Below are 27,110 nucleotides of genomic sequence, written 5' to 3'. Positions count from 1 at the left end.
CACAGGGAATCCCAGATGATCTCATCTCAAGATCCTTAATCTTGAGAAATGCTGTTTTTTAGTAAAATTACATCCATGGGTCCCAGAGGTTTGGAAGTGGCCATATCTATCAGGTGGCCGCCATATTCCATGCTGCCCACTGTAGCACATGACGGTAAAAACCTATAGCCAGAGCCTACCTACTTCACCTTCTTCTGGCCCTTTTCTGTAGGAACTCTGGAAAGAAGATGAGAAGTAGGGAGACATACACATTCATGTGTACACATGTGCACACACTCACACATATGGATGCATACACACATACCCCATTTGTGAAGAACAGACCATGGTTTCTGTAAGGAGTCTGCAGACACCAGCCACTGTAGAAGAAATAAGATGCCTCCACCCTGAGGGAAAAGGAATTTCCCTCCACTCAATTAGTTGTCAAAATTATTCACAATAAAAGATTCTGTAAGTGATTTAGAATGATATTTAATAATTGATTGTAATTTCTCATAATTAGTTAGAAATTAATTCTCTCACAGAGGTGTTTATTTATGAGCTTTCTGGGGGCTTTCTTTGCTTTTAAATACTTTGGGGTAAGTAATTGCAAAGGATATTAGCAATTTCCAAACCATATTAGCGCGTCAAGTTATATAATCGTTAGTGAAGAGTAGTAAATAAAACGCTCTTGTTTCCTGCTAAGAAGAAAGAAGTGCTCAACCAAGGTGGCTCTCCCCCAGCACAGTAACTGGTCACTAATGAACTGGCTGCTGAGTGGAGCATGCCATGCCCACGGGCTTCTGGCTGTCCCTTGGCTATCTCAGAACATTCCAAACCTGGATGTACATTGACCGTCTGACCTGGGTCCTGACAGAATCAGGCGTCTTCAGGTGTCAACCACAGATTCTAGATTCTTTCTAGTTTCCAAGGATCTAGACATGCAACCTCCTGGGACTTGCCTCAGGGTATTTATCTTTCAAGATTTGCAGGCTCAAGGCTCAGTGTTACAAAATGCACATCTAGGTAGAGTTGCACATTTACAAGCAACATGAGCATTCTGTGAATGAAGACAAGTTCCCCTGGGCCTGTTCTCTAACGGGGGCTTACTGCAGGAGATACAATTATATCAGCTGACCAAAGCATGCAGCTCCTTCCCCGTATGACAGAAATCCTGTCTTTTTGGTGGGGGGGGGGGGGGTTGTTTGTTTTTCAACAAACTTTGCAAAAAAGCCCTGGCTGTCTGGAACTATAGAGAAAGATATAGAGAAAGAGAAAGAGATAGAGACAGAGATAGAAATAGAGACAAAGACAAAGATATAGAGATGATAGAGAAAGAAAGAAATAGAGATAAAGATAGTGATAGTGATAGAGATGACAGAGAAAGAGATGAAAGAGAAAGAGATAGAGATAGAGACTATATAGACACACACAGAAGCCTGGCTGTCCTTGAACTCAGTCTTTCACCTGACTTTGCCTCCCAGTTGCTGGGAGTGAAGGTGTCAGTCATCTGTGCATAGGCATGTGCTTGTGGAGGGCAGAGGTCAAGCTCTGACACTGTCCCCCAGGAGCAGTGCATACTTTTAGCCTGAAAGCTGTTGAGCAGACTAGACAGGTTAACACTTGAGTCCTGGAGAACTGTGTCTTCACTTCTCCAGGACTGGAATTGCAGGCACTGTGCCTGGATTTTTTTTAAAAGTCAGTTCTGAAGATCAGACTTTCCTGACACCTAACCAACTGTGCTATCTCTCTAACACCTTAGGCAGTTCTTTTAAAAATGTAATTAAAATGTAATTAAACCTTTTTCCTTTTCTTCATCCAGCCTGTCTCATGTACCCACTGTCATCCTCTTCCAAACTCATGGCCTCTATTTCTTAATTGTTGTTACGTGTGTGTGTGTGTGTGTGTGTGTGTGTGTGTGTGTGTGTGTGTGTGTGTGTGTGTGTCTGTATAGATAGATTTATAGATAGATATATAGATAGATAAATAGATGATAGATAGATAGATAGATGATAGATAGATAGATAGATGATAGATAGATAGACAGACAGATAGGCAGACAGAAACTCCTAAATATTTAAACACAACCTGCTCAGTCTGTATGTTACTTACATTCGTATTTGATTTCAAGGCTGATCTTTAGACAACCAGTTGAAGGTGGGGGGGGTCTTCTCTGCTTCCAGCATTCCTTAGCTGTCTGTCATTCTTTTCTATTTTTGTTGGTCATGCGAGAGTTCTCCCTCCCACATTAATGTGTCTATTGGTATTATCCTATAGGTATGACCTATAACCTACATATAAGTCCTTAGGTTCCTATGAGTAGAGCTCCTAACTGGTACTCAGGCTCCTAGGGACAGGCTGTGCTCGGAGTAAATTCTCATGGTGATTTCCTGAAGGCATCTATTCCTTTCCAGACATGACTCTCCCTGTGCTATTCTCGAACTTTTCCACCACATCTAACTTACCCTGGAACATAGAGAGCTGTATTTTGATCACTTTCTTCTGAATACACACAGAAGAGCACTCGTCTGTAGAACCTGGGGAATGTCACAGTTCATAAGCCCTAGGAGACAGCAACCAGAGGAATAATAGTCCATCCACAAAATGGGCCAGTGCACAGGCCAGGAGTGCATTCTCACAGGAGCCTAACAGGTGGAAGCAGTAATTCTCCATCACAGTTCCACAGATCCATATACCTGTGCCCCACCTCCTACTGATCCCCAGTTTCCATGCCTTCCTGGAAAAGTAGAGGCCAGTGAGGAATGAGAGCACACATTACTCTGGCTTCTCATTGTGTTTTTAGATCTTCCTGTTAGATGGTAGTTCCTCTAAGATAGACAGTTTGATGGAAGGTGGGCCAAAGGGCTGCCAATCAAAATTTTTTTCTGCTGTTTATGCACCACTGGCCCATCTAAGGCAGCGTGTCTCAACCTCTGGGCTAAGATAACTTTGGGGGTTAACGTTTTCACAGGGGTGGCTTGTTAAATACCCTACATATCAGGTATTTACATTGTGATTCATAGGAGTAGCAAAATCACAGTTATGAAGTAGCAACGAAAACAAAATTTATGGTTGAGGATTACCACAACATGAAGAACTGTATTAAATGATCACAGAATTAGGAATATTGAAAACAACTGCTCTCAGAACTTCTGTAAAGCCTGGAGGGCATTCCTGAGGGCAGTTGAGCTCTGGGTGTGTTCACCATTTTCCTGGGTTGCAGCATCCTTACGGGGTGACAGAGGATAGAACATCTGAGCCAGTACAGAGCATCTAGCAGCATGGAGACTTTCTTCATTTGGTTTTCACAGGAAACAGATTTTAAAGTTCTTGGATGCAGAGAAGGATATTTCTGTCCTTAAGGGGACCCTGAAGCCTGGAGACATTATTCATTATATCTTTGATCGAGACAGCACAATGAACGTGTCCCAGAACCTCTATGAACTCCTTCCCAGAACCTCACCTCTGAAGAATAAGCATTTCCAGACTTGTGCCATCGTGGGCAACTCGGGGGTCTTGCTGAACAGCGGTTGTGGCCAGGAGATTGATACACACAGCTTTGTCATAAGGTAACCATCTACCCAAGGGTTGTTGCCCTGAGTGGCAGGTATATTGAAGATGAGTGACTGAAACAAGCCACATTAATTGGGTGCATCCTGTTCTTGACCTTCATAATGGCTTTGAGATAACATTAGTGACTTGTCTCATTGCTGTGACCAAACATCAGACAAAAGCAGCTTAAAGGAGGAAGGTTTGGTTTGCAGCGCGTGGCTTGAGAGTCCATCATGGTGGAGGAGGCATGGCAGCAAGAGTGTGAGGCAGCTAGTCATTGCATACACAGTTAAGAAGCAGAGATGGATTCTTTCTCTCAGCTCATTTTTCCCTAGAGTGTTCAGCCTTGGAAACCCAACCCATGGGACAGTATAACATATCCCATGGTGGGACTTCCTTCTTTGCTTAAACCTCTCTGGAAAGTCAAAGATGTGTGTCCAAATCCAATCATGTTGACAGTGAAGATTAGCCATCACAGAGAGCCTTGTCTCCAATCACAATGGACATCTATTCAATTAAATCACCTGCAGGACAGGACAAGGGCACTGTGTGACCAAGAGAATTTAAGTGACTCTGGATTATATCTAAGGTTGGGAATCACAGAGGGAGTACAGAGGTGGGTAGACTATGACCCTTAGCATGTCTTGTAAATAAAACTTTATTACAACACAGCCACTTGTGCCCACCCTCCCCTGCTAATAGTGTCCTGAGCAAAGCTGGGGTTGTTTTTGCTAAAGCAATATAGAGCACATACAGGCTGCAAAGCTGGGAATACTTACTGTCTGGCCCCTTACAGAACCAGCTTGTTCTCTGGAAACACTAAACAGAACCTGACACAAAGGGAATTAAAAAGTCTGGATGAATAGTTACTGGGGTCAGGGCTGTAAGACTCCTCCCAGTATTCTAGAAGGTGCTGCCCCACCCGTAACTTTAGAATCCTGGAGTCAGAACCTAGGAAATGAAAAAGTGATAAAGAAACTCAACAGTCATTTTCTCTATGATATCAGCTCTTGTTTTGCCATCACTGGAAACATTGTGACAGTTACCCATGGCCCTGGTACCTGACCCCTGAGCCATACAAACTCAGAAACAAGGCACTGCTGTCTCACAGACAAAAGTAGGACACATGGTGCTTCAAGTTTCATCCCAAATTGCTCCCAGCCCTGACTGAAATCTGAGACGTGGCACACATTTGTTCTCCTTGACCAGAGATCTCTCTCTCTGCGCTTGGCAGAGGCAATAGCCCTGCCCCTACGTTCCTAACCCCCGCCCCCAAGTCTAAAGTTTGGTTAAGAGAGGGTTTGAAGAGGGGAAGAAAGGGAAGTGTGTGGGAACTTGTCTGACTGGAAGCCAGAGAGGTAAGAGGTAGGGAGACGGCTGTTAAAGAGGAAGACATAGGACAAAGCATCCTCCTAGGCTCAGCTCACCACCGGTGTACAGATAGCAGTGAGGACACCTCTCTGACCTAGTGTAGCTCTTGCAGGTCACGACCCCATACTTTGATACGAGTGATGGGTTTCAACAGTGAGCTTCCCATGCATGCTAAGCCACACTCCCATCTGAGGAGAGATCTACCCTGAATGAACATGGTTGGTATTATCCTACAGGGCTGGGGTCCCAGGCTGAATAAAAAGAGAATTTCTAGACTCCACAGCAAGGGTCCAGGTCACTGTTCCCAATGTGGATTCTGAAGCTCATTCTTGGTTCTACTGGTTATTTGTCGTATGACTTGGAGTAGATCACTCCCCCTTTACTGGCTCTTGTTTACATGTATTGAACGTTTGGGTTGTGTTGTTTGAGTCTGAGGACCTCCCGTGATAAAGCCCTTTAGACACTAATCCAGATTTGTCCACATTTGAATGTGGCTGTGTATCTGGCGGTTATTGAATGTAGAGGCACCGGGTATAAAGTGGACCTGAGACTGGATTTCTCACAAGACCCAAGGGAGACATACAAGGTGCGCTTAGAGAGAGGCTAGGTTATACCCTTCTGACTCCACATTCACAAGCACACAAATGCAATCAACAGAAAATGATGTCATGAATGTTAGGTGACTTAACATATGTGGACATGCCCTATGTCCCCACATGTTAGTACTCTGAGTATTCATTCTCTGTAAACTATATGTTTCCGTTGCAATAGCTCACCCTCAGACCATGAGCTTCTGAGATGACAGCAGCTTTTTCTCTCAATGACTGGACCATCTCTAGGCTAAGGACCTGATAGCAAACAGGAGGACCCCCAAAGGGCTGTACTCCAACAACAAATACTGAAAATGTCTTAATGGATGCCTACCTCCACCTATCAAAGTCTGCAAAACCAGTTTTCCTTGTTTATGTTTCTGACCACTCCATGTGAGGGACATGTAACACATTGCCACTTCCTCAGAAAACTACTGGGAAACAGGACACCAGGAGTTATAATAGATCACAGGACACATGGAGCAAGTGAACTTGTGACACTTAGCACCTCTGACAAGAAAGAACAGACAAAAAAAAAAAAGAGGATAGGGAAAGCAGAACTGGTCCAGAAGGCTCTGTTGAGCAGATGCTGGCTACCCACTGTCTTCTGGGACATGAGATGGCTAAGACAGCTAGACCTAAGACAGTTAGACACAAGACTACAAGGCCAAGATGAGGAGAGATGTTATCCTTAGCTTCATTCTTCTGAGAAACACACACACATACACACATGCATGCACATACACATACATACACACATATGCACTCATACACATATACACATACACACAGGTAAATTACAAATCAGCATAGTTCTTTAAGATGTGCTGCACCTTCAGCGTGTTATTAATAATGGACTCAGCATTTGGTGTCAGACTGTGCGTGTCTGTGAGCTTACTCAACTCTCAGAACTGCCTTTCCAGTGGAAACTGAGAAACGAATGACCAAAATTTGGGTGACTAGTTCCGGTCAGGGTTAGGCTGTGGAGCTGGCAGCCTAGCTTCAGAACCACAACCATCCCTCATCTTGAGGCTTCCTCTATGTGTGCCTGTGGATACGGCTCTTTCTGGAAAGATCCAGTTCCCTTTCTGCCAGAAGCCAGGCCCATCTCTAATGCAGCTCCCTTACCTAGAACTCTCTTAGAACAACAAAGCTTATATCCACCACCACCAAAGTCAGAAAAGACAAGGCCCTCCCTCCTTCAATAAAACATTTTATGTACTTCATGCCTTGGGAAATAACATTTCTAGTGTCCACACAGGCCCAGCTGCCATACCTAGCAGCAATGCCCACACTGAGACATACCAATGGGAAAGCTTAGGCCCTACAGTCTCCCACACCCACCCCAAGTAAGTGTGAAGCCTCTGAATATCCCCATCTGCACACCCCACCTGCATACCCTCTCACCTGCACACCCTCTCACCTGCACACCCCCACCTGCACACCCCCACCTACACACCTCCACCTGCACACCCCCTCACCTGCACACCCCCACCAGCACACCTCCACCTGCACACCCCCTCACCTGCACACCCTCTCACCTGCACACCCCTCACCTGCACACCCCCACCTGCACACTCCCACCTGCATACCCCCACCTACACACCTCCACCTGCACACCCCCTCACCTGTACACCTCCACCTGCATACTCCTACCCGCACACCCCACCAGCACACCCCCACTTGCACATCCCCTCACCTGCACACCTTCGCCTGCACACCCCCTCACTGGCACATCCCCTCACCTGCATACCCCCTCACCTGCACACCTTCACCTGCACACCTCTACCTGTGCACCCCCTCACCGGCACACCCCTACCTGCACACCTCCACTTGCACACCCCCTCACCTGCACACCCCTACCTGCATACTCCCTGACCTGTACACACCCCCACAGAGAGTAAAAATATGCTGATATCCCTTCCAGAGGAGGCCTTTCAGATTGTCATTATAATCATCAGTGTGTTTACCACCTCCTGACCTGTTGTCAGATCTACTAGAGGTGCAGTAAACCGGTGTTTCCTTCTTTGCCCTCTTTGCCCCACAGCAGGCGGTTGGTGGTTTTCTCCAGTGAGCCTGACAGGATTAAACCCCAATGCTCTCAGGATTGGGAGTCAGCCAATCAGGTTAGAGTCCTAACCATCAGGAAAGCTTTGGAGACCTGGCTCTGCTGGCCTCCGAGTAATAAGGAGCTATGGGGGTCCGCAGATGGGCCCCTGTGTTGGAAGTACCCCCCACTCTCCAAGGCCCGTAGCAGGGGCATCTCAGCATTTCATTTCCCAACGATTTTATCCCACAGTTGGAGATAGTAAGCCTGGGGCTAGAGATGGAGACAAGAAGTATTTGGGGAGGCTCTGAAGAGTTCGTGAGCTTCTGAGTCAGAATCCTAATGGCTCCTCCTTCCTGGCTCAGGGGATTTGGTCAAGATAACTGGTGGCTGAGGATTGCATTCCTCTCATCTGTAAAATTAACAATAAAATGAACTGACCCGTGAAAGAATACTAGCCACGTGGCCAGCGTAACCCAGGACTTGCTATCAATGTCACTGACTTTCCCAGCCAAAGAAGAACAGTTATCACGTAAAGGCAGGGCCAGCTAGTGTTATGAAGTGATGGCCCCTGGCCCCTCCCTCACACAGCCAGCCTCTGTACTGTACCTACTTGCTGTGCGTTCTCAGACTGATCTGACAATTCTTTCTCACCAAGCAGTCCTCCAGGGAAAACAGGACCTCCAGGCTGTAGACTCGGTCCCTGGGGCCCTTAGCTCCGGCAGGAAGCCTTGCACACACAGCTGAGGCAGAGCCCTTCAGGGAGGGACCCAAGGCACTTCAATGAAGTTCATGAGCAGGCTGGTGGGTTAAGCAAGAGAGTGCAGTGTGCAGGTCTGCCCAGGCTGCTCATTCCCTCAAGACCCTTCAAATGGCTCCCTACTACCTTCAGAGCATAACCAACCTCTGATAGCTCCTCTGGCTGCTCCTGTGTTCCTCGTCACAATCTCCTAGGTAGTTGTTAGCCACACCCACTCACACACCTTCTTTTAAATGCCCAATCTGCGCCATATTCTCTGCCCTTGGGCAAATTTCTTGTGCCTAAAATCCCATAGTATGGTGTTTCTTAAAGCTGCTTGGAACCCAGGGGGGAAGAGATTTTAGGAAGTATATGTATGCACATGCATATACATATATACATATAAATCCTTAAGCTCTGAGGCCTGCTGAATCAGGACCTGGGGAATCCTATTTTTAACAAGTCTCTGTGGGATTCTTCTGACTTTACAAACTGGAGACAAGCTCTTTTTCTGGGCCTGTCGCCAGTGCTCTTTTGCTCATTCATCCTTTAGATTTCTCTCCCTACTCCAGCACCTGATAGTTCTCTGGTCCATAGAAAGATGGCAGCAATTAGCATTGGCTACGCCCTCGTTCTGAGTACCCACTGTTCCTGTGGTCTCTATCACAGCCAATGTCGTGGAAGCTCCCAGAAAGCACAGAGAGGCTTGAAAAGCTGCCTGTTGTCACACAGGAGGAGCATGCCAGATCTGAGCTTTGATTCTGGAAGTCTGTCTTCAGAGCCCTCAGTATAAAGGGTCACCTAGTGGGTCAAGGCATGCCTGTTAAAAGCATCCTCACTGTGGGACTGGGGGCAAGCATTTTATTCCTCTTTCAGACTCTAGCCTCTAGGAGAGTAGCATTCTGCATCCGAGGATATAACAGAAGCTCAGTGAATATTTGAGGCAAGAGGAAGAGAATGGGTGATAAGAGAAGAGGTGCTTGTGACCCGTGAAGCATCATGTACCTATAAGGAAGAAGAGAAAGAAGCCAGAAGTGGCAGAGGACAGGGTCAAGTTCAATGCAAGAAGGGCTGTCTTCCCCAAACGACCATGTTTGCCTTTTATCTCTCAGGTGCAACCTGGCTCCGGTTCAGGAGTATGCCCGGGATGTGGGCCTCAAGACAGACCTAGTGACCATGAACCCCTCAGTCATCCAGCGGGCCTTTGAGGACCTAGTAAATGCCACGTGGCGGGACAAGCTGCTGCAGCGGCTACATGGTCTCAATGGGAGCATACTGTGGATACCTGCCTTCATGGCCCGGGGTGGCAAGGAGCGCGTGGAGTGGGTCAATGCGCTCATCCTGAAGCACCGCGTCAACGTGCGCACGGCTTACCCTTCCCTGCGCCTACTGCACGCAGTCCGAGGGTGAGTATGCCCTCATTGCTAAAGGTGTGGTATGCGCAGTAAGCAGGGCTCTGCCTCTCAGATGCAGTTCCACCTCCACACCCATTAGCCGGATGCTCTTAGGAAGCCACCTGGCCTTTCTGAACCTCCATCAGCAACCAGGGAGACTGGCAAATGGGCGTCATCCGGTGAGCTCTCGTGCTCTTAGGAAAGCAATTGGAGGTTGTGTTGAGGCTCAGTGGGAACCGATGCAGTGAACTTAAGAAGGAAAATGGTGACTGACAGGTCTCATATCTACCGTCTCAGGTAGGTGATCTCCATATGGACAAACGGCAGTGGCTTCAGTATGTCACCCTAGGCTTTGTGGACTTTAATTTCCTCATCAGTAAGCAGGTATGAGGAAGGTAACATTGCTAGGCGGTCAAGACTAAATGAGACAATGTCTGGGCAACAACCAATACAGATACACTGTCACCATGGTTGTCACCCGAACCCTTGACTCTTTCAGTAAGACCTGGGTCCAGTCCTTAGCATCACACAGTCAGGGTGTAAACTCAGCACTTGGGCGGTGGAAGCAGGAGGATCAGAGAAGTTCAAGGTCATCCTCAGCACCATACGGAGCTCGAGGGCTACGGGAGACTCTGTCTCAAAACAAATAAAATATTTTTTTAAGAGAGAGGACTAGTTTAAATCCACATTGATCCAATTAGGCTTTCCAATAGCCCCAGGCAAACTGGTAATTCCTAATTTCATGCCTATTTCTTCCCAACTGTGAGACTAGGCCCAGACCCTCTCACCAGGGAGCTGGACCAGAAAACTGCCTAGGATTATACCCTAGGTCACAACGGCTAGCAGAGCTGTATGTTAAGCAATTACTCACTTGGTCCCAATGATCTATTGTGGGGTAAGAAATCACCCCAAAATTTAGGATTGAGAAAACCCAATAATGTTCTTCTCAATTGGTCTTAGTCGGAAATTCAGAAATCTCTTGGCTGGAAGGTTCTAGGCCAAAGTGTACCACACAGTTGCAGTCAGATGGTGGCTGGTGATGAGACATTGGGCGCAGCTGATATTGAGTACATATTTTTTCACATCATTGTGGGATTAGAACCTAAGCAAATGGATGGTGGATGATGGTATACAGAGCTTGGAGAAACCTGGCTGGTGGGATGGGAACAGGTGCTGAGGAGTTAAGCACCTCCTTGAACATAAATTTGAGATGTCTGTTACAGATATACATCACCAACCTACCCAATAGTCCATCCAAGCAAGGGGCCAATCATGGCCCTGCTCCACAGAAGAAGCTCCCCCCTGCCAACTCAGGCAGGCACATGGGAATGCTCTTTCATGAACCTTCATCATAATAACTGGGAAGCCATCTGAGTCACCCACAAACGAATCGTGCTTATGAAAAAAAGGGGACGGGAAGGCATTCATGCCTATGAACAAAGCTGGATGTATTTTGGTGTGTGTTATTGCAGGGAACCCATTGGCTCCAAGATAGATCTAGAGACAAACCTCAAGGGTAAACACTTCAAGGCTGGTGGGACAGAGTGCTCTAAGACCCTCTTTAGCATCTTTTTGCTCCATTCTATGAGAATGGGTCTGTCAGAGAATCCTTGAACTCCGGGGCTTAGGCCCCATCATCCCTTTAAGGGCATTTATTCTTGGAAGGTCTCCAAAGTTGATCTGAAGATTCAAGGACATAATGGAAGGCACGGAACTGCCCTTTGGCAATAAGAGCAAAAGTCCTTTGGATGGGGCTACAGGCTGCCACCTGGAAGAAACCTCTCTAGCTGGAGCTATTTTTAGCCATAATTGACTCACTTTCATCTGTCAAAATAGCATTAAGCAGCAGTAATGAGCCCTTTAAACAAACAGGCTGTTGATCCTGGGAGTGAGGCAGCTCTCTTTGCAAGCATGCTGAGAGGGAATACTGCAGGAGCAACAGGTGGGCTGCCCCACCAGGAGATGAAGAAGGAGGTGTCGGGATGGATTTCCTCAGACATACCCCTCTATCCTGGGAAGTACTGAGTTCGATGAAAAGGTGGGCAGCGTGTGTCATCTGGAGAAAGCTTGCCTTCATCTCAGGGTGGCTTTACCTGGTGTTTACTGAAAATGAAGGAACAGGCTGGGAGTACAGAGTGAAATTGTGAGAGAAATGTCAAGGAGGTGGAAGAGAAGAAGGCAGAGAACCAACTATGCATAAAGAATGCTCTGTTGGGAAGTGACAACAAAACCCCATAGAATAGGCAGAAATATTTACAAGTAGTATGTCTGGTGAGGAATCAACATCCAGGATCTGTTCAGAACTTATATACAGCTTAACAGCAGAGGCCCAACCGACCCAATTCAAAAATGGGAGAAGGATTCAAGCAGACATTTCTCCAAAGAAGATATGTAAATGAGCAATTAGCATATGACAAGTCATTCGGCATCACCAATGACTGCAGAAAGCACAAAACTACAGTGGGGCTTCACATCACACCCAGGAGCATAACAGCAGAGAAATTAAGGAAGTGACCAGGAAACAAGTATCTGTGGAGACTTGGAGAATCTGGAACTCTTATGACCTGCTGGCAAATATCCTAAACCAGAGTCTACTGTACTTTTGAGGTGTGCTAACCAATGCCCAGGAAAATCCGGGGATCCATACCAGGTGACTTGGCCAATAACTGGAACAACCAAGCGTAGAACCATGTCATCTGGTTCCCAGTGTAGCAGGTGCAGTGGGAACTTGTGCCTCTTCATTTCCAGATCTCCAGGGCAAGGGGAGTTCAAAGGGCTTGGGATTAGCACCCTGGTATAGAGACTGTGCGCACAACAGTTATCCAGAGTCTGGGGCAGCTTTCTCTGTAGGCAGGACAAGATGAATTGTCAGAACATTTCAGAGTCTCCTTATCTATTAACACCTAGTGGGACACAAGCTTCTTAAAACCTCATCCGTGGACCAGATGGGTTTATCTTCTCTGATTTGCTTGGCTGTTTCTTGGCATGTGAGATGCTCTTCTGAAGAAGAGCAGACATGCTCAGGTGTCAACTCTTGGAGGAACTGAAATGGAAAGTAAGAAAATAGATGGGGGCACATGATACCTTATTGCTTATGGGCCAGACACTAGGCTGAGCCTTATCCCATGTGATGCTAAGGTTAGAGTTAGTCTCATTATTCCCCTTTTAAAGATAGTAATGGTAAGCCTCATAGAGTAACTCCTTTCCACAAGGGCCCCTGGAAGAGATGGGTCCAGGACTCTTCCGTTGCTCTTCACCAGCTTCTTTTTATGTCTAGTGCCCATGGCCAGGGACTAGTGAAGGGCCTCTGGAAGAATAATGCCAAGAACAAAACCAAGATGGGCTTGAGCTTGGAATAATAGTAAGAAAAACAATGACAGCACCAAATAGCTATATTATCTTGTAGGCAAAACCCAAAGGAATGTAGGTAGATTGTACTGAGGCTACAAAGGGCAGGGGTAATTTAGGAGGGCAGCTCTTTTGCTTTGCACATGTGAAACTCTGGGTTCCATCCCCAGCACTGCCAAAAAATATAAAAGCAAATTACAGACGTAAAACAAACTCCTCAACTACTGTTTTCTCTGCAAAGAAGGTGGGGATAGATCTGTGACCTGGAGAAAGTGAGATGACCCTTGATACCTTACCTATAGGTCCATTTGCTACCCTAAGCTAAAGGCCTTCAGCATGGATGCTGGATGAAGAAGCATCACCTGAGGACTTTTTAGATCTGTATGTCTTTAGGCCATTCAGATGTACAGGATCACAAAGCCCTAGGAAAACATATAGCAATCTGTGTCTGAACAGGTTTTTCACCTGATACTGGTAATGTCATAACCTTGAGAACCACTGCTATCACTAAGTCAAGATCAGTTAACATCCAGGGGAGACTAGCAGCTAGGTCCTCTGAGCAGATGACCATGGTCTCTTTTCTAAATTGAGCATCTCTCTCCCTCCCTCCCTCCCACCCTCCCTTCCTCCCTCCCTCCCTCCCTCTCTCTCTCTCTCTCTCTTTCTCTCTCTCTCTCTCTCTCGCTCTCTCTCTCTCTCACACACACACACACACACACACACACACACACACACACAAATACTATGGATACCAGTAAGCCTGAGTTTGGGAAGGTTTTACATCCAGGATTTCAAAAACAGAGGGTGGGAGGAAACATCACAAGTAGGTATGCTCACCAGACAGTAGCAAGGAGTGCTGTCCTGGGGTTCCTGGGTGAAGGGAAGAGCAGACAGTCTGCTGGGATCTGTGTAGTCCCTTTATTTACACAGGGAGTAATGAATTCACACATGAGATGATTCGAATAGAAGTCTCAACATTCAGAGCCTCGGCTAATCTAAGGGAAGACACTGAAAATTCTGACAAAATCAAAATTTTGCCACTGGGCATGGAAAACAACGGTGGCTTGAAACTGTGAGTGGACAGATGGCTGTCACAAAGGTTTCTGTGATCTCGGGGCTCAACTGTGGGTCTTTTAGCATGGTTCAGAGGCAGGGAAGTCAAGGGTCACTTTATTACTCTGCTTAGCCAGATACCACTTAAAGAGTCACATACGCTTTGGGGTACCAGACTGGAAAAGGACCACAATGGCAGAAAAACTGAGTAGTTGAAGTGTTTGGGAAGAGAAGACTCTGGGGAGCATCAGAACATCCACATTCAGTTGGGGACTCTCATCAGACACTTAAAAGCTCCCAGGGTGCTTCAGGCTTATGAAATAGAGCCCTTAAGGGACTGCTGGATTGGGCCTCTGAGACTGCTGGTAGGTGGGGGAAAGGAGTGGGAGAACAAGCCATCTGGCCACTGGTGAGAGGATCCCAACTCCTGAGAGCCTCGGCAGCCAGGTGGCTCCTTTAGGAAGCGATAAATCTTCAGCACCTTTTGAAATGTCTAGGTTAAGTGAATCCTTTTACTGGGGCTGGGAGGAGGGGGAGCCATATTGTTCACACAAAGTTGGTGCACTGTTAGTGAGGGCTGCCCAAGTAAAGGACTGATAAGCTTGAACTGTAGCAATGGGCAGTCTCATAAACTCTAGAGGCTGGGCACCCCAAAATTAGAATGCCTGCAGTATTGGCCCCCTATCTTAGTCTCTCTTCTTTGTTTGTAGATGGCTGTCTTCACACTCACATGGCACAAACATTTCCATTTACAAAAACATAAGATGCCTTGGATTAAAGCCCATCCCAACATCTTATTTTAATGTGGATACCACTGAGATCTTATCACCAAATAAGGTCACAATACCTTGGTATTGAGAATTAGACAGGACGGACTTCAACCAATAAATTTGAGGAACGCAAATCAGTTATGCTCCACTCCGGAGTTGTTTGATTCAATGAGTGAATGCACTTACCAGCTCCAGCCCGTCTGAGATTGTGACCCAGGCATTGCAAGGGGCACAGTGAGACAGAGCCTAGCCTCAAATGCCAACAAGGTCCCAGCATAAGCAGCCCTCCCCAAGAGCTTTGCCAGCCTGCAGAGTGGCCCAGTGCCCTAGCTGGCCATTGGCCAGGGAGACTAGGAGAGAAGATGGACAGCCAGGCAGTTAAGTGTGGCACAGTAAGTGGAAAACTAGTCAGCAGCTTATCGTGATTGGTTCTAATTCAATTGCAATGACTGGGAAGGCTGTGACTCACAGAGAGGGCCACCCCTGGAGCAGGGCAGCAGCCCACGGGCCCTGAGCAAACACTCTGAATTGGTGCCAAATTAAGTACCAGGAATTTTGAGGCTTGCCTTGGAATGGCTCTTCTTCAGGTCCCCTTCTACCAGGGCTTGGAAGGGGAGATCAGCGGTGGGATCCTGCCGTCTATCACTGTAAGCACAAGCCTGAAGGGCAAAGAGCAAGCTGGGAGATAGGATGGATGGTGCAGAGAACAAAGGGAGAGATAACGCAGCATCAGCAGGCGAGCTTTCTCCAAGCATGCCACCCCAATCCATCTGGGACATTCCTAGCCACACCTCTCTCTTTGGCTGCTCTAGTGGGAAGATAGCCAAGGAACTACAGTTGCTTTTCTGGATGTAAGTTCTATAGAAAAGAAAGATTGTCTGGGCTGGAGAGAAGGCTCAGGCATTAAGAACACTGGCTGCAGTCCCAGAACTCAAGGGGCAAAGCCAGGTGAATCTCGGAGTTTGACGCCAGCCTGGTCTACAGAGTGAGTTCCAGGACAGCCAGGGTTACACAAAGAAAGCCTGTCTTGGAGGGGGGAAAAGGTCAAGAGAGGAGAGAATATGTTTGTAGAACTATTAGGGAGTATAGCATGGCAACATACAGTTCAGATGCAGGCTTAAGATGCCTCATAAGTTTTATGGGCTGTGCTGTCTTGATAGCCTCCTCCACCTGCTAACCCTGGGGAGGAAAGAGAAATCCCTGAATAGTTAGTGACTGTGAAGCCCTCCCTCTAAATGAAATAAGCTTGAAAAGATCCAGGCCATCCCTGCATTCCCTTCCTTTGGCTGCATCATATGTGTTTTGACTGCTCTTCCAGAGGTCCTGAGTTTAATTCCCAACAACCACATGGTGGCTCACATCCATCTACAATAAGATCTGATGCCCTTCCTGGCATGCAGGTGTACATACAGATAGAGCATATATATATATATATATATATATATATATATATATATATATATATAAATTTTTGAAAACATAAAAATAACAGATTGTCTATAGTATTGGGACACATTCAGATACTGGCATTTATTTATTTGTGTTCATGTATGTGGTGTGGTGTGTGTGTATGTGTGTGTGTGTGTGTATGTGTGTGTGTGTGTGTGTGAAGCAGTGATGCTGGCTCTCTGTGACTGTCTCTTTTTACACATAGGGAATTTGTGTGCACTCACACCTTTCTAAACTGAAAACTATCCCATATGGATGCACACCATGCCATGGTCCCTCAAAGCTACATCATGGCTCATCACCTGTGTAGGCAGAGGCATTGTTCCCAGTCTTTGCTGCAGTAATGAATGAATCCATCCATAACTTCTGACGATTTTTGCAAAATATTTGTGTCTGTAGCCTTGCTCTTTAGAAGTGTCTTTGCTAAAAGGGGAGATGCAACACGCCTTGTTGATCTTTATGGATATTGCCAAATTGCCCTCCCTAGAGGCAAGTACCAATTTACTTTCACCTACAATTATTGAAAATACTTGCTTTCCCCAAACCTTCCCAAAACATTCTATCAACATTTGTCATCTTTACCAGTCCAGTGAAAACTGACAGCGGATTACTGTTGTTTGATACTGGAGTCCGCTGATTATGAACAAGATTGAATATAATGTGTGTGTGTGTGTGTGTGTGTGTGTGTGTGTGTGTGTGTGTGTGTGTGTGTGTGTGGTCAATTTAAACTCTAGAATTAGCCATGAGGTTTAAGCTCCCAACAAATGATCTTTCTGGATGCCTTCTGGCCCTTTAGAGTCACAGATAATTCTTAAGCATGAAAAATAGTCTCTCCACACCTAAAGCACCCACTCTGTATCAAGAGGTGTCCTCTGAATAACCAGCATGTTTCTGGTGGTTTTTTTTCTCCTTTATTGAAGCAATGTGCTGCCTAGACTGGTGTTAGCCTATCACATGTGCCGTGCAGTCTTGCTTGCTGCCCTGGTGGGTAGAATAAAGCTGACTGAGCCCAGATACCTCTCCTGACAGTACCCCCACAGTGACCCATGAGCTCTGCTCACCAATTATTGTTGAAGACTTGTAAAGTATGCACTTCATGCAGATCCTGCACTAGGATCTAGGGTTATTTTTAAAAAGGAAGTTGTCTCAGGGTTTGACTGCTGTGAACAGACACCATGACCAAGGCAACTCTTATAAAAACAACATCTAATTGGGGATGGCTTACAGGTTCAGAGGTTCTGTCCATTATCATCAAGACGGGAACATGGTGGCATCCAGGCAGGCATGATGCAGGAGAAGCTGAAAGTTCTACATCTTCATCTGAAGGCTGCTAGCAGAATACTAGCTTCTATGCAGCTAGGATGAGGATCTTAAAGCCACTTGTACTCCAACAAAACCACACCTCCAAACAGTGCCACTTTCTGGGCCAAGCATATACAAACCATCGCAGAAGTCAGTCTACTTTCTTATAGAATTTAGAGGTGCAGGGAGGAAATGAAGGCAAACAAATAATCCAAGTGTAACATGGAAGGTGCTGTGATAGGAGATCAGCACACAGGACCAAAGCTGTCCATGGAGGAACTGAAGGTTTCAGCAGGAAATGTTATGACAGCCGAGGACATTCTAGAGTAGATGACCTAAACCATATAGGAAAGGCTTTGGAGGAAACCAAGATGCTTTGGTGGCAGTTGGGTGGTACAAAGTAGTGATGAGGAAGATTTGCAGCCCCAGATTGCTGATATGTCCATCCTGATGAGACCATTGATTTCATCCTATGTACTCATAGGATCATTGAAATGTTTGGTGGCTTGGTCATGTTTGAAGTATACTTGAGCTAGATAGAATGTTGGTGTAGACAAGCCTAGAGACCTAGACACCTAGGAACTACAATCCTCTCTCATCCCTATGGCTTAATCAAGTATGTGTGTGTGTGTGTTCATGTGTGTGTGTGTCTATGTGTGTGTTTGCATGCATGTGTGTTTATAAGTAAGTATGCATCCATCCATACGTGTGCATGTGGAGGCCAGCAGTCAACCTTATATGCCAACTTAGGAAAGGTTTTTCTGAGACAAAGTCTCTCAGTGCAGGACAAGGTATAAGGCTGAAAGATTAGGCTACCCTCCTGAAGCTTTTGCAGAGATTAAGCCCCAGTCCTCTTGTATGCAAAGCAAGCACTTTACCAACCCTTGACAACAGCCCCAAATTCTCAGGTAAAGCCAGAACTTAAGTGTCATGCGGAATGGACAAGTTCCCCCCGGAGATTAACCAGGGAGTAGAAGAGACCTCACTGTACAGCCAAGGAAAGAACAGCAATAGACTGTGGGACCATTAGATCCTGTGGGATCCTTCTTGATCCATACTGCAGGTGACCACAGAGCAGGAGCCAAGCCTATGAATTCCTTCCAGGCAGTACTGCTAATCTTGTACAAAGCATCATCAAGTGCCATTCACGTCTCCCTGTGGATATTCCTGCACCATGAGAACATGATGCGCCCTGTATATAGTATTATTAGCTTCTTGGAGAAAACTCTCACTATCCCCTCTCTCACCAGTGTCAGCCATTATTCTCACCACATACTGCACCCAAGAACCCAGGGTGAAGGAAGGAAGCACCTTAAAGGCAGCTTTGGCAAACCTCATTGATTGGTGCCCACGCTCATAAAATACAGTGCTTAACCGACACAGTCATTGGGGTGGCCGATTTGAAAAATAATTACTGCCGTCTTGGAGATTACTTTGCCTTCTAATTAAAATCTCAAGACTGGGATATTAAAGGTGCATTGTCAATACAACTCTCTGGATGCACCCAGCTAACCTCATTTGGGAAGGCAAAATTAATTAGTTTGTGTTTTAACACCCAGCTGTTATCCCAAAGAAAAGAGTCGTCTACAAGTCAGCCACACGCATGGTTTCTAAATTGGCCAGAGTGACTGTGGGGACAGAAAAGAAATGGAGAGTGATCTGTTCCTACCTAGCTTAGCTTCTATTACAAGCTGCTCATTAAATGGAGCCTCCGTATCCCTGTCAGACATGGCTCAGGAGGCAGAGTGGGGAGTAGGTGGCTCCACCAGGAGCCGCCACACTTTGGCTTATTCCGGAACCTTGTGGACCATTAACACCTTTCTCAGGTAGCGATTGTGGATGAAAAGTCTGGCACTGGATCTAAAGACCATGTCTTCCGTGGAACTCAATGTCCACTGTTCCGAAGCTGTACACAGCCCTGGCTTCCCCTTCCTTCTTTCCCACATCTTCCCATTTTTCAGTTTCATTTGAAAGAAATGGGACACAGCAGACCTCAGGACTACTATTTCCAGACCTGCTGCAATGACAAAGCTTCAAGTCTGGGGGATAAAAAAATTAGATGCTTGTGTCTCGCTCTTACCAAATGTAATGGGAGTTGTTCCCTGCTCTCCTCCAGCCTGTGGTTTGGAGACCTGTGAAACATGTTGAATGCATGATGATCTCCAGGTCAGGAAAAGAAAAAGCAGAAGCCTCTCTTGCTGTAGCCTGGGTACCAGAACTGGTGATATAAACCCAGCTTAACCACAAGGATGCCGGCATGGGGGTAGGGGGACCACATTGTGGATTCCATAAATGCTACTGTCTCTGCCTAGGGAAAGAGGTAGAGCATGCAGAGAACTGGGTGACTACATCCTACAAAGGAATGTAAGCCTTGGCCCCAGTTGCTAAGCACAGAAAAAGAGTGTGACTGGCAGGTTGAGCCAGGGAGGAATTAGAGGGAAAAAAGAGAGTGTATCCAGGAAGAGGGAGTGTATGTGCTTAATTTGGGGAAAGAGAAAAAGAGAGTTCACCTAAGGGGCAGGTGGAAAAAGATATGGAGTGAGGGGATCTCAGTATGGGCATGTCATGGCACTGTCCTCTGCTCGCTGCTTGCTTGTCCCATGGGTTAAACTCACACATCCCTTCTGGGCATAGCACTGCTGGCCTGAATAGAAATTCATTTCAGAACGTTGTCCCCCTGCTAAGGCCTTACTATCCAAAAATAAACAAAGAATAAATCCCTAGTGTGGCATTTGGTGGCATTAGCTCAGGGAGTGCGCATCAGTGTGGTTCATGGATCCCTGGATCATGTCAGCTGCAACTTGCTGGACTCTGGGTAAGAGTAGGTATAGCTACAGCCATGACACCCCAACTCTGACCCACATGGAATCACCACAGGGTGAGAACTGCCCTAGAGGCCAAAATTGGAACACATATTTTAGACCCAAACTCTGTCTAACCCTATGCAGATGGATCTTGCTTCTGCTCAGGAAAGTCTTCCTGGTCCACTGTGCCTCTGTTCACTGAAAGAGGAAGAGAAGTTAAATTTAGGAGACTGCTACTCTAACCACAGACAGATTCTGTCTGACTCACTCGCTCAATACAGCCTCACATGATATTTTTAAGTAAATATATTTTTGATACTGTTGGGAATTGAACCCAAATACCCACAGTGTTCTAGACACACATACACGCATTCTAGTGCTTTTAAAAATAACTCAGAAAATTTTTAGTATCAGCTTACGGAGCAACAAAAAATTGGTCATTCCTGAAGATGCCACCTTTGCCACTGCTCCCCATTATGTGACAGCACAGAGGCCAAACACGGGTTCTCCTTATACACACCTCAACTACCAGTTTACAGTACTGTGGCTCTGCCAAGCCACTGGGCTGGCTGAGTTCTCAGCTTTCCTATTTTTACTGTTTTCCATTCCCTTCAGGTTCTTTCTCACCTCATAGTCAAAGCAAGTGTTACTGGAAGCCATTATACACATCTCAGTGTGCAGGCTACACACAGGGGTAGGCTCCAGGCATCTCCTAAAGTTCCTGGTGCTACAATAGGCAATGAATTAAGAAACTTCAAATCAGGGCTGAAATGTGATAGACCACCTTAGCAAAGGGCAAGCTCCCCATTACGGGTTCTGTTTCAGCTGAGGTAGATGAACATCTCCCAGGATGGAAAGGAAGACCCGCCATCATTGGCTATCCTTCTGAGAGTCATCTTTAAAACAACAAACAAAATTTTATTAAAATGCGATTGATGCCTATTAATTCAAATATTGTAACTACAGTTTAATGAGCTGTAACACAATCCTGCTGTAAAGACTTTTGTCATGATCCAAAGCCCTTTTATACCCATTTTCAGTTCCTCTTGATATTGGCTCTTTACAGAATCCAGCCTTTGTCTCCCAGGGCCCTCCTAAGTTCAACTCATAGCCCATTGAACACAGATAATACTATGGTGACTCAGGAGCCCCAACTTCACCATCAAGCATCCCAAAATAATCACCGTGCTCCCTTCCTGTTAGCTGTAAATAAATAAATGGCCCCATTGTCAGACCCACATCTTAGCATCATACGCCTCCCTGGCCACCCATATACTGTCAAAGGACAAAGAGCATGGGTGTGGAATCAGAGGACCTGATGAAGGGATGAGGAGCCTCAGTTCCACCTCTCACCAATAAGATCTTGTTTAATCCTTGAGAACTTCCTAATGCCCCAGTCTGTGGTATGACCACTGTGTGAAACCCTTGGTCTGGGGTAGAATACTGTGAGAGAACTAATAAAGTCAAGGCTAGACCTCAGCTGAAAGACAAGAGGAGTGGCTGTGGAATGTTATTAGGATGGTCAGTATATTAGTGAGAGTTCTCCAGAGTATCAGAAGTGTGTGTGTGGGGTGTGTGTGTGTGTGTGTGTGTGTGTGTGTGTGTGTTTAAAGATGATGTGTTAGAATAACTTACAGGCTGTGGTCCAGCTAATACAACAGCTAACTATGAATAGAAGAACCAAGGAATCTAGTAGTTGTCTAGTCGATAAGACTGGGTGCTTCAACTGGTCTTCAGTGTATGCCAGAATCCTAAAAAACTAGGCACTAATACTGCTGAAAGAATAGATTTTCTAGTGAGGCAAAAGCAAGCCAGCAAAAAACAATACCTTCCTGCTTTCATATTCCTATATAGACTTTCAACAGAAGGTATAGACCAGAGTAGAGGTATTTCAGACAAGTGGCACCCCAACCCATACCTATACCTAACCCATGGAAAGTAGACTATGACTCTGTGGAAACTCAGTAAGAGAAGAAAAGACTAAACACAGCCCTCTGTTCTGAAATCAGACCTCCTTTCATGTACATGATAATACACTTCTTCAAGCAGTCCTTGCCCCTTAGCACAGAGGCAGCAGGAGAGATGAACCCAGAGTATAACAAAATGGCACGCATGTACACTGCAGTTCTGTGAGATTTCAACATCCTGGGAAAGAACTTATTAACAGGTGACCTCAGGTACAATCCAGAGACCAAAACAAAAGGGCAACGGAATCTTGATAGGGGAAGCATTATCAGACAACATAGGGCCTTGGAAGAGAGCTGTGGCCATTTACACTGGGGAAAGCTGATTCAGTGTAGAGAAAGGTGAATCTGCCAGTGTAGCCAAGGCAAGTCTTTTGGAGTTTCCGCCATAGAATTTGGATGGCCTGTAGAACAGGGGGAGGTTTCTGAGAGATGCCCAACAGGCTGTGAGGAGTTGGAGGGAGGGGCAATGGTTGACCATCACCATAGCAACTCAGTAGTCTGGAGAAAAAAGGAGAGATCTGTGCTGTATCCTTGCTCCTTGCTGTTTTCAGTTGTGACATGTTTGCAGTTACCAGAGCTACCGCACAGCTCTGACTTTGTCACTCCATCTTTTCCCTGTTAGAAAATCTAGTTGCTAGGAAGTTTCTAGGTTCTAATAGGATAAAATAGTATGAGTCAGAAGAAAGAGAGTCTCCAAGTAACAGACTTATAGAACAGCCATGGTTGTACAAAAGAATACCACGCTGCCATGGTGCCCAGGAGAACCACAGGTCATCCAGACCCATAGCGTCCTATCTCAAGGTTCAAAGTGACATTAACATCACACAAGACAGACAGTTCTTTTGGAGGAGTGGATTGTGGGGGTCCTCAAAATACCTTTTACTTGATCAAACATTGCAAATATTGCATACTTTAATTACATGGAATATTAGGAATTTGTAACCTCATCAAATACGTAAGCTAATGCTTCCTCCAAAGCAAGGAAATATTCTAGGGTTGACTCTGGAATCCTTTGGGTTCCCTTTTTGAGCTACAGAAAGAGCCATTGTATATAAAGAAAGGATTTCTTGGGCTTCTAGGAAGCCTTCCCCTCTTCTACAGTAAAATCACTATGAAGAACACACACACACACACACACACACACACACACACACACACACACACAAACACACACACACACACACACACACACACACACATACACCAGTTTTAACCTTCAACAATAAGTAAATATTTTGCCCTGGTATCCTGCTTCCAGCATGAATTTAATAGGCTCATTTGAGGATAAAGCTGTATGTGTTGCTGTGCTGTGGGCTATCAGAAACTATGCTGACCTTCACTTTAGTGGAAGAGTGGCAAGTGAGAGCCTGTAAGATGCAGGTTGTTTAAGGACAGAAAATAGTAATCTGAGCCTGGTTTAGAGACACATTGGGCCAGCTCAGTGGTCAGTAATTCTGCCTTCGCATTGGCATGGAAACCTGGCTATTAAACTCATTCTACTGGGGGGAAGTGGAGCTTTAACTACAAATAAAGAGGTATATGGCCACTCAGTGTGAGCTTCAGATCTATACAGTAGGAATTGAGAATGATAGCAAGCACTAGGTTTCTCACAGGTAGAGAAATCTCTAGACTCTCCTGGAGTGTTGGAACCTGGACGTATCTGGACTACGCATCGATATGAAAAATGAGGTTCATCAGAGAGAGACAGAAAGCTAACAATGGAACCATCTGAATTACATCTCTGTCCTCTGTGCATGATTCCTCATCCAGAATGAAGATGGCCCCTTCCAGGCTGTGGTCCCAGCTAAGGTACATAGAGATGCACAGAACTCTACTTGCCTAGGATGCCTCACCTAACGTCCTGCTTTCTGTACTTCTGTGTTTCCTCCCACCACTCTGACTAAGTCCTAAGGCAGGAAATACTGACTTTCTACCCAAGGTGGATAATAAGACGGTATGTCAGTCTTTGGAAGAATCCATCCCAGACCGCTGTTCAGAGTGCCTTGGCTCTGCAGAAAAGTTACATGCATGGTCAGAGAAGGTCAGCTGCCTCGGAGGACACGGCTTCTGGGAACAGTGATAGAAAACTAGTCTAACTATGCTTGTTTAGGTAGAGAAGATTCATGGGATTCTCTGTAAGGATGTGGGCACTCTGTAAGCAAACATGATTTAAGAGAGGTCAGGGCCAAGCATGGACACACCAGTGTATGTTGATGGTGGCTCTTGAAAGCTCTGACTTAGTGTGGTTGCATAGTCATAATTGGAGCCATGTGGTCCCAAAGCCAAAAGTATTTATCATCCAGCCATTACAGAAAACTGCTAACCCTGCTTCAGTTGTCAATGGGTTTGAGTTCAGGGCAAGGTGCACAGCATGTGAATGACTGTGGGCTGCCAGTTTTTATCTTGACACCCCAGACCTCATAGACTCATGCACAGGAAAGGACCAACTCAAGGTGTACTCCAGGTGCTTAACTGTGGTGGTTGTCAGACTTCTGAGAAGGAAGCCTTGGGTCTATGACATGACTGGCTCTTGGAGTGGCAGAGGGTGAACTGCTGGGCCGAATAAAATTTCTTTCTTTTTGGAAAGTAGTTTATAATGTGTAATATATAATGGGTGCATGGAGGGGGGTTGCACATGCGTGCAAATGTGTATGTGTGGCAGCCAGAGGTTGATATTACATATCTTTGCTCTCTGCCCTCTTTTTAGAGACAGGGTTTCCTGCTAAACCCAGAGCTCACTGATTGGCTAGACTGGGTGACCAATGAGCTTCAGGGATCCTTCTGTTTCCACTGGGCCTGCACATGACAGGGTTGCGGGTATTCTCCACCAGCTTTTACATGGGTCCTGAGGAATCCAAGCAGATTCTCATGCTTGCAAGCCAGGAATTTACCAACTGAACCATCTTCCTGGATTTTACTGTTCCTTTTCTAACTTCTTTTTTTCTCCCCCCTCCAGATATTGGCTGACCAACAAAGTTCACATCAAAAGACCAACCACAGGCCTCTTGATGTACACCCTGGCCACACGCTTCTGCAATCAGATCTACCTTTATGGCTTCTGGCCCTTCCCACTGGATCAGAATCAGAACCCCGTCAAGTACCACTATTATGACAGCCTCAAGTATGGCTACACCTCCCAGGCCAGCCCCCACACCATGCCCTTGGAATTCAAGGCCCTCAAGAGCCTACATGAACAGGGGGCATTGAAACTGACTGTCGGCCAGTGTGATGGGGCTACGTAAGGAGGGCAGCCTGTGGGACTCAGTGGCTCACTTTCCTGCCAGCTATACCACAGGCAGATTGGAGTCGGGGTGGTACAAACAATAGAACAAGCAGGCTAGTGGTTTTCTTTGTTAAAGTGTAAAACAGTGACCAGAATATATATATCTATACCTGCATATATATATTGACCTGAGTATTTATAACTGTGTGGTGTTCATCTAGCATTAGGCAGATAAGCCACAGGAAGAAGGTGTGGAGAACCCACCTGGACCAGATGGAGACTCAGTCCATCTTTGGGGGCAGAAGGACTTGACATGCAAAGAAGCCAGTCCCATGACTTTGGATGACAACCCGCTTCCTGGGTTGGAAGGATCTTTGGGCTCATGGATGAATGGAGAGCCACCTATTGTCAGCTTCCCCGAACCTCCAAGTAAAGTAGACTCTGGGTAGCCCAGACCCAGAGATGACAGCTTGGACCAGTCTACAAAGGTACAGTTCATGGAGGAGAGACTTGGAGAGTTCCACTGGGCAAAGAGGCACAAGGAGACCAAGTAGCACCGGTCACAGCAGAGCTGAGGGCTTTGGTCACGAACTTGAAAGTGCACCTGCCCAAAGGACAAGTATGGATGTCGTCCCAGACAAGCCTTCACAGCTATGGAGAAAGGCTGGAGGAGACTCGGTGACAGCCCCATATTCTGGTTAGACAAGTACCACCAGGGACTGAGTAAGGGCAGGACAGCACGTGGCCCTAAAGAGATATTATGGCTTTAGAAACTTGACATCCTCTAGGAGCTTGCTCCACCTCAGAAAAGGACAAAAGAGTGTACAAAATAGGATCATGTTGTTGGATGAGGCCCACTGAGGCAGAAGTGACCCTAGGACTTCAACTTCCAGGTTAGCTTTTATTCCGTCCTCTTAGAATGTCACATGAAGGAACTCCACTGTCTCATCTACCGCCAGGAAGGCACAGCAAGTGCCTGAGAGAGCATGGTCACGATAGATGACATCTTTTCCAGAACAGACCCAGTGAGCTTTCTAGGCATCTCACAGAGCCCTAGAACTGTGACGCATCTAACCCTGGGTCTCTGCAGTCACTCCCTGTTTGCTTTCTGCATCGTGCACTCTGAGAGTCCCCTGCAGCCAGCCTACTGTGTTACTGTCACCTTGTCACTTTCCCATCTTTACAGGCATACCTGCCCACACCAAGCTCTCCTGGGAGAGGTTCCGGTGTCCACCCTACATTTCTCCCCACCCACCCTCACCCCCCTACACCGACAACCACTGCAAAGGCTTTGCAAAGGCCGTCTCCCCTCGGTTAGGGCTCCCACTTAAGACTTGTTTTTCTTGTTTAAAAGGGAAAAAAAGCCCAAAGCCAAACACAGTTCCAAACACTGGACATAATCTCCAGGGGAAATCTGGGCTTAATGCCAACAACGTAGGGGTTGGACTTACAGGTCACACACAGCAAAGCATTAGCCAGCTTGATGTGCTTGATGCAGTTCCCTCACCTGATAAATAATGGT

The 27,110-nt window shown here is 46.2% G+C and overlaps 1 protein-coding gene across 2 annotated transcripts in view; it reads left to right on the top strand.

Annotated features, from left to right (window-relative positions):
* The window catches only part of ST8SIA2 (ST8 alpha-N-acetyl-neuraminide alpha-2,8-sialyltransferase 2), a gene marked incomplete at both ends in the record, with an annotated part of 68,064 nt that extends 42,457 nt beyond the window's left edge, over positions 1-25,607 (top strand). For both annotated transcript variants that reach the window (XM_080913667.1, XM_080913666.1), the window contains 3 exons: positions 3,291-3,548; positions 9,391-9,684; positions 25,322-25,607. In XM_080913667.1, the coding sequence (XP_080769793.1) occupies positions 3,291-3,548; positions 9,391-9,684; positions 25,322-25,607 (838 nt within the window). The remainder of the gene's footprint in view (positions 1-3,290; positions 3,549-9,390; positions 9,685-25,321) is intronic.
* Positions 25,608-27,110: the final 1,503 nt, after the last annotated feature.

Source organism: Micromys minutus (genome assembly GCF_963924665.1).
Source record: "Micromys minutus genome assembly, chromosome: 3".
In the NCBI taxonomy this organism is placed as follows: Eukaryota; Metazoa; Chordata; class Mammalia; order Rodentia; family Muridae; genus Micromys; species Micromys minutus.
Note: the sequence above shows the minus strand (reverse complement) of the source record. Positions and strands in the feature narration are given on the sequence as shown.